This window comes from Pristis pectinata, chromosome 26, assembly GCF_009764475.1.
Source record: "Pristis pectinata isolate sPriPec2 chromosome 26, sPriPec2.1.pri, whole genome shotgun sequence".
NCBI lineage: Eukaryota > Metazoa > Chordata > Chondrichthyes > Rhinopristiformes > Pristidae > Pristis > Pristis pectinata.
In genome coordinates, this window is record NC_067430.1 from 25,449,300 (window position 1) to 25,461,875 (window position 12,576).

At 38.9% G+C, this 12,576-nt stretch overlaps 1 protein-coding gene across 2 annotated transcripts in view; it reads right to left on the reverse strand.

The window, feature by feature from the left end:
* Window positions 1–12,576, reverse strand: part of ube4b (ubiquitination factor E4B, UFD2 homolog (S. cerevisiae)) — a 66,382-nt gene that overhangs the window by 18,359 nt on the left and 35,447 nt on the right. For both annotated transcript variants that reach the window (XM_052039222.1, XM_052039223.1), the window contains 7 exons: window positions 12,313–12,369; window positions 11,501–11,617; window positions 9,676–9,774; window positions 6,626–6,739; window positions 5,966–6,164; window positions 5,382–5,517; window positions 2,758–2,857 (listed from right to left, as the gene is read on the reverse strand). In XM_052039222.1, the coding sequence (XP_051895182.1) occupies window positions 2,758–2,857; window positions 5,382–5,517; window positions 5,966–6,164; window positions 6,626–6,739; window positions 9,676–9,774; window positions 11,501–11,617; window positions 12,313–12,369 (822 nt within the window). The remainder of the gene's footprint in view (window positions 1–2,757; window positions 2,858–5,381; window positions 5,518–5,965; window positions 6,165–6,625; window positions 6,740–9,675; window positions 9,775–11,500; window positions 11,618–12,312; window positions 12,370–12,576) is intronic.

The following is a 12,576-nucleotide window of genomic DNA, read 5'->3' on the forward strand; positions in this document are numbered from 1 at the left end:
TCTGGGGGTCTTGCTGTGCACAAATAAGCTACTTCATCTTATCCTTCCAAACCACTTCATTGGCTTTGAAGTGCTATGGGATCAGTTTCACAAGGTCTTAAGTAAGTACCAGATACTTTTAGAGAGAACCACATATTGATAGTTAACTAGAATTACACAATCTGCAATTTCAGGCTTATGACAAATCATTGTTCTGGCTCTAGAAAAGTTGTTATCCAAGTTTTAAGAACATAACTAACTATATACTTCAAAGTTGTTGCTTATGGTATGAAATAACCATAAGCGTATATTTCTGAAGACATTACATTTTTTTTTAAAAGCTCATTTAATAATGTAGCACTTGTACAACTGCAAAGTGGACTTTTAAACTGCTGTGTACACATTAGATTACTGTAGGCATTAAACTACATTCAAACCATAATTTTACTGGCAATTAAAGTGTTTTTTCTGTCCAGATTTACTTCCAACATCAAAAGGAAAAGCTAGAACCTATGAAATCAGGTATTGTGCTTTAATATACAGAATGACCACTTAGGTGGTGCATAAATACATGTCAATTAGCCAATTGGTAACTTTCTGTTATGCTATGCAATGCTGTGGGTTTCAAGACATCCTGAAAATTATACAAATTTCTATGGTCATACAACACTGTCTAGATACTTTAATGTATAAAATTTCTTACTCTTAATTAAGGGGATGTGGGTCTCACTGCAAAGGCCAGAAGTTAAATTTGATTCCCATTCACCCTCATTAAGGTGGCACTGAGCTGCTGCAGTCTCGCAAAGATACTCAAACAATTCTATTAGATGGAGAGTTGAAGCATTTTCACTAATGTTATAGGAACAGTGATATTTATTTCCACATCAGTATGGTGGGCAACTTAAGAGCAGTTGGAATGAATACACAAAATCTCAGGTATTAACACAAAGTACTTCAGCTTGCAACCACAATGATACATTTCAAATATCTGGTGAGTTTTGTTTAATAGTACACAAATGGTACATTCCATCCACCTTATTAACAGTGTCATTACAGTCATTTTCAAGACTCTTCGTAACATCTTTTACTTAAGGTTCAGAAGGCAGAGAGTGGTTGCAGATGGAGCATATTCTGCCTGGAGGTCAGTGAGGGTGCTCTGCAGGGATCTGTTCTGGGAACCCTGCTCTTTGTGATTCTTATAAGCGACTCGGAGGACGTGGAAGGGTGGGTTAGCAAGTTTGCAGATGACAACAGTTTGTGGTATTGTGGATAAGGTAAAAGGTTGGCGAGGGTTACAAAGGGACATTGATAGGATGCAAAGCTGGGCCAAGAAGTGGCAGATGGAGTTCAACCTGGAAAAGTGTGAAGTGATTCACTTTGGAAGGTCAAATTTGAAGGCAGAATACAGCATTGATGGCAGGATTCTTAGCAGTGTGGAGGAACAGAGGGATCTTGGGGTCCAAGTCCATAGATTCCTCAAAGTTGCCGCACAAGTTGATAGGGTTGTTAAGGCGGCATATGGCATGTTGGCCTTCATTAGTCGGGGGATTGAGTTCAAGAGCCACGAGGTAATGTTGCAGCTCTATAAAACCCTGGTTAGACCACACTTAGGAAAGATGTGGAAACTTTAGAAAGGGTGCAGAGGAGATTTACCAGGATACTACTTGGATTGGAGAGCATGTCTTATGAGGAGAGGTTGAGTGAGCTGGGGCTTTTCTCTTTGGAGCAAAGGAGGATGACAGGTGACCTGATAGAGGTGTACAAGATAAGAGGCATAGATCAAGAGGACTTTTTCCCGGGGCAGAAATGGCTAACACAAGGGGGCATAATTTTAAGGTGATTGGAAGAAAGTATGGGGTGGGGGGGGGGGGGGGGGGGAGGAATAGAGGGAAGCAAGCTTTTTGTTTTAAAAAAAACAGCAATGGGTGTGTGGAACGCACTGCCAGGGGTGTTGGTAGAGGCAGATACATTAGGGACACTTCAGAGACTCTTAGATAGGCACATGGATGTTAGAAAAATGGAGGGGGACGTGGGAGGGAATGGTTAGATTGATCTTGGAGTACACCAAAAGGTCAGTACAACATCATGGGCTGAAGGGCCTGTACCGTGCTGTAATGTTCTATGTACTCTGAACACACATTAGAAGCCAATTTAAGGAAAGGGACCCATCTGAAATTTCTCAAAGATGAAATTTTTACCAATTGCCGCAGAAACAAAATCCAGGTATCTATCACTGGGAATCAATGTGAATTTTCTTTTAAAGAATTCTAAATACGATGCAGGTTATATATAGAACATCTGTTCATTCAAAAGGACGTGGGCGCTGCTGGCAAGGGCAGCTTTCATTGTTCAGAGAGGGGCGAAGCAAGGTGACCTGTTTTCCTCCATTTAGTATTATGGATGTTTTATCATGCTCAGATAGGAATAGGTGCTGTCACTAAGTGGTCCCCAACACAGAATAGTTTGTTAGGCCATTTCAAAGTGCAGTTAAGACTCAACTACATTGGTGCTTCTGGAGTCACCAAGGACAGAACAGGCAAAGATGGCCTGAAGGAAATGAGTGAACTGAATGGGTTTTTAAAAAACATTTCTGTAGACTTGGTTACCATTATTGATTTAACTTTTAAAAATCACAGATACAATTACTTGAATTTAGATTTCCTGGTAGTCAAGGTAGATTCAAATTCATACCAGTCTTCTTTGCAAGAATCTAAAGCAGCTGCAAATAAGCACAACATCGGTGATAAACTTGTATAATCAGACATAGCTCTCACATACCTTCAATTGAGTTTTACATCGTTTCAACATCTCCCTGTGTCTGTTTGCCAATGGAGAATCTTTCCACTGGTTTTCACTATTTTTCAGTTCTTCAACAGTCCTACAAGACAAATAAATACATTTTACACAAAAAGAGTAAGAAAGCATATTAAAACTGCATCAGAATATAGTTTGAAGATAAATATTACAAAACTAAGGTGATCATATTTGCAGTTGAAGGTTGTCTGCTAATCTTGATTTACAAGAATGGTGCGATTATGAACTTCCTCCATCAAGTACCACTATTTCATGTGGTTTAATTTTCCCCAAGTACAGAAAAACACCTCTTCCACTCTCAAGCTTCCAACTGGGCAATGCCAGTGGATTAATTCCATGACGCAAAGATACGATTACCCTCTCAAGTGCAAATAAATCTTTTAACATTGATAATTGTGCTTACTTCTTCACTCACTTTACCAGCATCAATTTTTCTACTGTAAAAAGATTTGCACTAATGTATTTTTCATTACCTCTGGAGACCCAAAAGTACTTTATAGCCAATGCAATGTTTCAAATTTAGGAAACAGCAGCCAATTTGCACACAGCTATCTCCCACAGATAGCAGTGTGACAACCAAATCTGTTTTAGTTACATCAATTGAAAAAATAAATATTGACAAGGATACTGGTGTAACTGCCCAGCTCTTCAAAATAGATAGCATAGGAACTGCAAGGCCTTCCTGAGAGCTTCTCATTTAAAAAAAATCATACCACTCCTGCAATCTGGCACAGCATGTCAGCCTAATCTTCGTGCTCAAATCTCTGGAATAGAATTTAGCAGGAGCAGCTTTTGAGTAACTCCTTTCCTGTGACAGGTTATTCAGCATGAAAGGCAGTCAAGGAAAATTCTGTTCTATCACTTCACTGGTATAGCAATTATATTGGGAACACTGAAAATTACTGACCCAAAGCCAAATGGAGTTGATCCTTTGCTGCAATTCTGAGATTGGTTAAATGAGAAATAGTTCAGAAACTGAACCAGTAAAATTTGACCATCAAAGCATATCTGGTGTCGTTTTTATCCACTGTCAAAAGGAGGTTGAGGGATATGGGAAATGGCAAATTTTTTGGTCAATTTTTTTTTGACAAAAAACCATTTTCCCCTCAATCTCCAGCTAGAAAAATATTCACTACTGAACCAAGATGTTCAGCAATTTTATACAAAATTTAATCCAACAACTTTGTGCTGATATTGGTTACAAAATTGTGCAGATCATGAGATGTCAATAGGCAAGAAATAAACCAATTCAGATAAGCAGCATGATTTTTTGCATCCTCCCCACCATGCACCACCCCACCACCACCGCCCACCACCCCCCCAGCCCAAAACCAGGTGAAGATAAAAATTTGCCACGTTGAATCTTCAAGGAAGCCAATTTGTAAACAAGAAATTATACCATTTAAGTACAGGAAGTCCCCAGGTTACGAATGCCCGTACTTATGAACAGCGGGAAGAAGGTGCGGAATTGGGCGCAGAACGGTTTACCTGTCAGCGTTGACTTTTTCCAGGTGACAGAGGTGGCGAATGGCTGGATCGTGGATTTCATGTGTTACAGTCTGTACCGCTATTTCGGGGCAGGGATGTTCGTGGAGTTCCGAATGATGAGGGATGCCATGAATGGTCACCAGCCCTCTCTCCCGCTGCCCCCACCCACAATATCTATCTCTATCTCCCTCTCTATCTATCCAGCACCCGCTCTCCCTCGACAGGTAATGACTGAGGTCCGTTTCTACAGATGTCCTTAAGTTGATTTGTCCGTCAGTCAGAAAATACACAAAATTCACTCGATGTGGTAACTGTACCTCTACAGTACTGTACGGTAATGAATGACACCAAACGCACATAAGACTGATGACAGTCTTCACATGTCCCAGTGATAACAAGTTATGCTGTATTTCAGATTACTTCACATTGTGTGGAATTATAATGAAACTGGAATCAAAATTCCATTCGGATCTTAATACCTGGCAATAAATAACTGAAGTTTGCAGTGATTTAGGACCAACTGGCGCTAGATGTGAACTGTACGTAACTGTTCCGACTTGCATACAAATTCACCTTACAAACAGACTCAAAAACGGAACTCGTTCGTAATCCGGGGACTTCCTGTATCTGCAAACCAGTAGCAATGGCTCAGTCAATAGCAATCTTGCTTTAGAGTCAAAACAGTAGTAAACCCTGTTCCAAAGACATAACCAGAAAAGCCTAGGACAACTTTCCTGTGAAGTAATAGAATCAGAGTGCTACAGCACAGAAACAGGCCCTTCAGCCCATCTAGTCCAAGCTGACCTGATCTTCTGCCTGAGAAATACCAGAGGGATACAGTGCATACAGTAAATGGAGGGATACAGTGTAAAAGACTCCTTGGCTTAATATTGGAGGGGGCTCATTTTCTGGAAATATTTCTTCCACAATCCAAGTATAAATAGAATACCTGGCCATTATCAGATAGCTGTTTGTGGAATCTGAATGTCCTTAAAATGGCTGACATACTTTTCTCCATTACAACATGCTACTTAATTGGATGCAAAGTGAAAAGCATTATACAATTGAAAATTGCATCTTTACATTTAGTTTCTTCCTACCTGTTGAGATCTCGAATAGCTCGTAGTCTTCGTATGTAACGTCGGCAACTTGGCAAGATAGCAAGATGATGTGCATGCAGCGTCAGGAAAAAACATTCTGTTGGGAACTTTGGCTCAGCAAACTTTGACTGATCATCTAATAGATGAAGAATAAAAGTTTTCTAAAGTCAGCATAAACCTGGTTAATATTAAAAAAAAGGAAAACTGCACAAAGTGACAATGCTTTTGGAATTAATGCCAATTAAGCCTGGTGACCACACAGGCAGATTGATTTTAAAACACTATTTAAAATCCGCCTTCAGTCATTGCCTCTTTGACATTACCCAGTTTTTATTGAGAGGTTGCTGCACCTTCTGTCTTAAATTTCATTTCCTTTGTTCTCTACATAGACTTGGTACTGGGTAAATTTACTTCTGATATACAATTAACTGCTGCAAGCCCAGACATACACCATGCCTCACCTCAAACTCACTAGTAGACATTATAAACAGGAATATACTTCTACAGTTTAATAAATACACAATTTTTGTGTAAAAAGTTTCCAAACAGTTTTGGTATATCTTTAACACTTCACATTTACTTACTGAGCTCTGCAAGCCAACTTTTAATGTCTTCCATAGAGGCTTTCACACGAGTCTCATCTGCTAGAATGTTGATGCGACACTTTGGGTGGAAAATGTACATTGGATCTACAGTTTCTAACTTGATCTTTGTGCTCAGTTGCTGAAGCACCCACAGAAAATTCAGCATGAACCCATCTGTCGATACCATCCGGTCATCCGTCTATAAGAAATGTATTTTAAGTTTATTTACATTTTGTCCCCCAAATGCTCTACAAAACAATGAAACTCAATTCCCTGTTGCAACTGCAAAATGTAGCAGTTTCTTTAACATTCTACACTCATTACGAATTAAAATTTATACTTCCATTTCTGTCTATTCACGGACGTGGTGCCCCCAGCAACCAATGAGATTAAATCTATAAAATGACGTGGTTCCCAAATGACTGAAGGCCAACTCCAAAAATAATGGAGAAAATTTCTACTGGAGTTCTTGCATCCTGCTACAATATTAGAAAGCCTGAAAGTTTTAGAGAACAGCAATAAGTCAAAGCCCAAAACAAAGATCAAGAGGCACATATCCACCACTAATAGTTTTCATTTTCACTTTATTTCAAAGTAGCACCAATGAGCTAACCTGACATATGATGCATGCATCTACACTGAAGTTCATCCTACACTTACTTGCATCTGTGCCTTCTTCATATTGCGATTTACCACCGCTGCCATATAATTCAAAGCGCTCTCTCTGGTCTCACCATTGAGTAATATGTTGTGCAAAATTTTGAAAAGATCAGTCTGCAAAATAAAAGACTTGACATCAAAAGCTGCAAGATCATTCAACCCAACACAAACCTGTGGTTAAAATGATGCCCATACAGAGGCCCCACATTAGTTTAGAAATAACATATTATCCATTTCAAACCTGCAAATGTCTACATAATAATTCCATTGTACATGTCATGAGGCAAATGAAAGGATCACTATCCCAACCATATAACAGCAGCACATTTCACATAAGCTGCAGACTTCAACTACCTGCAATATAAACAGAAAATGCTGCAAATACTCAGTAGGTCAAGCCACATCTGTGGGAAGAGAAATAGCTTTAAATAGTTAGCATTTTCAACATTTACTGTCATTCTTAACTACCCCTGCATTTGTGTAGTGAGCTACCTTCGTGAACTGCCACAGTGCTTGTGATTAGGGTTCTCCAATGATGCGACATAGGCAATTCTCGGGTTTAGGCTCAGTGGTGAAGGAACAACAATACATTTCCAAGTCTATAGGGGTGCACAACTTGAACAAATGTGCCAATGTGCCCTTATTCTTGCAAGTGGAAGAGGCTGAGTTACAAGGTATTATCAAATAATCCTCAGCCAGCTGCTCCAGTGCATTTTACAGTCGATACACTAGACACTGAAGCCAAGGCAAAGTTGCTGATAAATCTTCACAGTTAATGACAACGGAAAATTTAATCGCCAGAACAGGTGAATAACACCAATGAGACTACCTTGTAGTGGTGTTGCATGCCATGAAAAACCCTTGCCCAGGATATTGAGACAGCTCCAACTGAGGTAAGGATTCCAAGAATAGGCTCTCAATTCTTGGCTGCAGCAATGCAGCTGGCATACAAACAATCTCATATTAAGATCAGTAAAAGTGCATGCCCAAGGCCTTTTAAAGGGGTGAAAATTTTACCATCTACCATGGTAACAAGGGTGGAGAATAAAACTGTCGTGAATGGTTTGAAAGTTTTGAACTGGATGCTGGAGCACAATGCAACTCTGTTGGACTGTATCCAGAGTGTAAAAGTTCAGCCCACCCCAAAGCAGAACCTATAGTCAAAGATAATGTTATTGGGCTGTATTCACCTCCTAACTGTACTGCTTTGATTCAGCCCTGTAACCAGGGTATATTGCATTCACTGAAATGTAAATATAGGTCAGAGTACATGCACCATTTGTTCATTGCAGTGAATGACAGGAAGCTTGTGACATTGATCATGAAGGAATTAAACCTAAAGGACATCATGTGGTCACTCACTTCAGCCTGGGATATTTGATAAAGGTACACTGCAGGGTGGCTGGCACAAACTGTGAGCAATCTCAGTTGCTGAGACAGAGAAAGACAAGGATCCTAACTTTGCTGAATTTAAAGTTTCTAGTGAAAAGAAAATTAACCAAGAATTGGAGTATGCTAAGGGTATGATAGAGTCAAAGTATCTTGAAGTAACCAAAGATATGACAAAAGAAAATCAGGAGCAGTGGATGAATTTGATAAAAATATTGTGGAAATGGTACAACAAGAAACAAGATGAAAGAAATGCAGAAGAGGAGGAGGAAGTCAAAGAAAATTTCTATTGATACATGTATCCAACTGACTAGAAATTTAATTGCACGAAAAACAATTATGGCTGATTTAATTTAAACAAAAAGAATTGCAGTACACAAAGCAAACTACTTTGGAACAGTGGTTCAACGTAGATGGTTGAGAAGACCACCAAGGGACAATTTAGCATAGGTAATCCACTTCCCTCCACCTTCTCGGACCCTACGTAATCTGAGCTACCATTGACCATTAGGACAATGGAAGTGGATGTATGGCAGCACTAAAAGTTTTCTGTCTTAAGCTCTATTACACATGATGAAAGTACTGTACAGCTTGTCAATTGTAAGCTTCATATTATATTTCATAAAACAAAAACATTTCTGACATTTATGATAATTTTCTGTTTTAAGCTTTATTCTACTTTTATGACATAGCAATAAATGTGCAGCATCAACCCAAGCTTAGGGGTGAGGCATACTGTATGTAGGAGGTTCTCTGAGAATTTGTGGTCCAGTATCGGTCAGGTCCCAAGAATCCCTGACTGCAGAGTTTCAACAACTTGTACAACCAAAGCATTTTCCACTCTCAATTTCCACTGACTTCAGTTTAACCACAGTTTAGAACTCTCACCTCAGCTCTTTCAGAAATGTTTGGATAAAAATAATTACAAGGTATGACAAAACCCAAACCAAGGAATTCCATCCTGCTCTCTCCCCAGAGATTAAGAACAAGTCTACGGAATAAAATATATTAAAAGTGCTGCAAATACTCAATAGATCAAGCTACATGGAGAGAGAGAAAATAGCTAATGGTTAGGTATTCCTGGAAATGCCTAGTCTGATGAAAGATATGCAAACAAACTTTCATTTTGTCTCCATTTGTTAAGAATTTCCAAATCATCTATTATTTCAGACTTCCAGCATCCACAAAATTTTGCTTCGGTCTAAAAGTTATTAGACTGTGCTTTGCAGTGATATGCATAGGATCTTGTTACTATATAATATAATCTTTCTAATAAACAAAAAACACTGCAAATGTTGGCTACCTGCAACAGATCAAATGCTCTCACATACAAAGTCTGTGCGCATAGGTTATAAAGAGTTGAGTTCCTTAGAGATGCTAATCATTGCACTTTGCATTTCCACATCTGCTGTATTATCTTCCTCACTAGAGGTTTTGGAAGTTAAACATCATTAGCTGACCACAATCTAGCAGGTAAGTCAGTGAGATGTTTTTTTTAAAATAAAAAGACCACAAAACATCACGTGTTTTGCCACTGCAGCTTTAAAGATACTGTGATATCTTGTGGCAACAGGAATAGGGAAAAAAACACTTCTGCAAAAACAGTTTGAAAAAAAGTATTAAGTGTTCTTCACATGAGAAGTTCAGCTTCAAGTACTTACCCTGGCTGATTCCAGATGGTGTTGCAAGGACTGACTGACAACTCTGGTATTTTCAAGCGTAAGTGTAGGCCCAGAGAAATATTTCTCCACAACTCTTGTCTAAAACAAAACACACGTCAAAGTCCTGACAGTCTGAATTGAGAAACTGACCATTTAAAAGTTGAGGTAGTAGCTTCTCTGGGGATCAAGTATATAGAACATAAATGAATTTTGTAAATATGAGCAATTATTTGGCCAGATAGTCATCTGCATAATCATTATTCACTTGCATATGAAAGACAGGGAACAATGAAGGAGGAACATTTTGAAAGTCTCAGAAGGATAGGAGTCTCTTTAGTCATGTTATTTCACCATATTCTACACTAAAAATAAAGCTCATTTTGGGAAAGTGAGTAAGACTAGGATCTATAATAAAAATAGGCAATTTCCTTTATTTTTAATAACTGTGTAAATTTCAAGTTGGGCCTCAATTTTAGATCACCGACCACTAATGTAATTTCCCACCACTCTTTCTGTACACAGACTGCATTACAATGAGTTAAAGGTCAGCCAATTTGTCACCAAGTCGAAAAATGCCGCCAGCATTTTAATTTTCTTTATTAATGCATACTTGCTGTGCTGCTTCCCACAATCAGTAGAGAGGTCACAGATTCAAAGTAATTTGGGAAAGGTTACACAGCAGAAAAAAATGTTAGTTTACTCAAAGTGGAGATCTGAAATTCACAGCCCAAAATAACAGAATACGCAAACTCCAATTGCATGCCCACTTCCCGTGCTATAAAGTTCTATGATTCAGTCTTTGCCTGTAACTGTACTGACCAATTCCTCAATTGGTTTGAGGCAGTTACACAACTTAAGCACTTACTCTGGTCTTAATTATGACGACTTGAAGGGTGCTAAGGTCATAGAGTACTACAGCACAGAAGCAGGCCCTTCTGCCCTTCTAGTCCATGCCGACTGATCTTCTGCCTAGTCCCATCTACCTGCACCCGGACCATATCCCTCCAAACCCCTCCTATCCAAACCTCTCTCAAATGTTACAATTGAACCTGCATCTACCATTTCTGTTGGCAGCTCATTCCACACTCGCACCACCCTCTGGGTGAAGAAGTTCCCCCTCAAGTTCCCCTTATATTTCAGCTTTCACCCTAAACCTATGTCCTCTAGTTCTAGTCTCACCCAACCAGAGGGGAAAATGCCTGTATGTATTCACCCTACCTAGACCCCTCAATTTCGTATACCTCTAAGACCTCCCCTCATTCTCCTGCACTCCAGGGAATAAAGTCCTAACCTATTCAACCTTTCCCTATAACTCAGGTCCTCAAGTCCTGGCAACATCCTTGTAAATTTTCCCTGCACTCTTTCAAGCTTATTGATATCTCTCCTGTAGGTAGGTGACCAGAACTGCACACAATACTCCAAATTCAGCCTCACCGACATCTTGTACAACTTCAACATAAATTCCCAACTCTTATACTCAATGCCCTGATTTATGAAGGTCAAAGTGCCAAAAGCTCTCTTTACGACCCTATCTACCTGTGACGCCAAATATGATGGTGTATATACTTACTCCATGACTTGCAAATTTTTAAACTATTCAATGGAGAAAATTAACTGGCAGGAATACAAGTATACTAGGAATACACGTTCCCTTCTGGAACTTAAATTGGATGAGCAGTGCTACTGTGTAGTTTTACATGCACAAACAAAAAGTATTCTGCAATTCCAAAAATCAGTTCCTCTCCATTACACTTATTATTACAGTCACAATGGTCACTCTGAATTAAAGACAGAAACAAGTAATTGAATATACCATTGTACTTACATCATCCTCAGCAAAAACAGACAGGCTGAAGCAAGCTCCAAGGAATGAAAGTCTTTGCAACTCTCTGCCTGTGCCTTGACTCAAAGGATCAGGCAAAAACAAAGGCAATGATATCACCTGTGAAAGCAAAAGAATTGGGCAGTTAACAATGGAATTACTGCTGAGTATTTTCCATTGGCAAATGAGGTCATTTCCCCTCTCAGTTTTGTACTTTGGATCATCTCCCAGAGCATTAATTCTTTGACAGACTCCACTGACTGCAAATGGCATCTTCTCAATTACTTACCATGCAAATACTGGCAGAATTTGACCATGGAACATCCCTGCTGAGTCTCATTGAATAAAAATCAAAATTCAAACTTCCCTGCTTCAAAACAGAGTTACTGAATAATCACTGGTTAAATCATCCTGTTCTAAGTTAAAGGGTACCAGGACCAATTATAACATTCTAAGAGACCCTTAGCTGAAGCCAACTAATTCAATAGTGACAAGAGATTGAAGCTAGACTTTTGGTTGCAAGGATCAGCTACACATGGGATACTGCAATCAAGTTATTAAGTGTAGTTAGTAAACAGAGTTTAAGTTCTGGGCATAAAACAAAAAAAAATTTCCTAACACATACAGCTACACTTAAGCCTTCCCCCCACACCCCCCAAAAGAACAATTTTCCATCCCATCACACTCTATGGCTGGTTCTCTTTACTGGATTTGCAATTTAATTCGATTTCTTTTCCTTAAATTAACCACCATCTTAGAAAAGATGCTTGGTGCAATAAGCTGCAATTCAGATTCAATAAAGAAATAAAACTTACCAAAGTGCACACAGGATGAGTTTTCCCAAACTTAATTTCGCACAATTCTTGTAATGCCTAACAGAAAAGGAGCTTAATATGACTTAAGAACAAAGAACTGACAGAAACAAGCTTTGAAAGACTGACCAAATTTACTTCAATTCGAATAGTTAATTATTCATAAAATTTCTAATTTTGCTCTAATTTTAGAAACATACATCATACTACTTTATATACCCACAACATAGTTTAATCAATAATACTCTAGCATCCACGTCCAGAGGA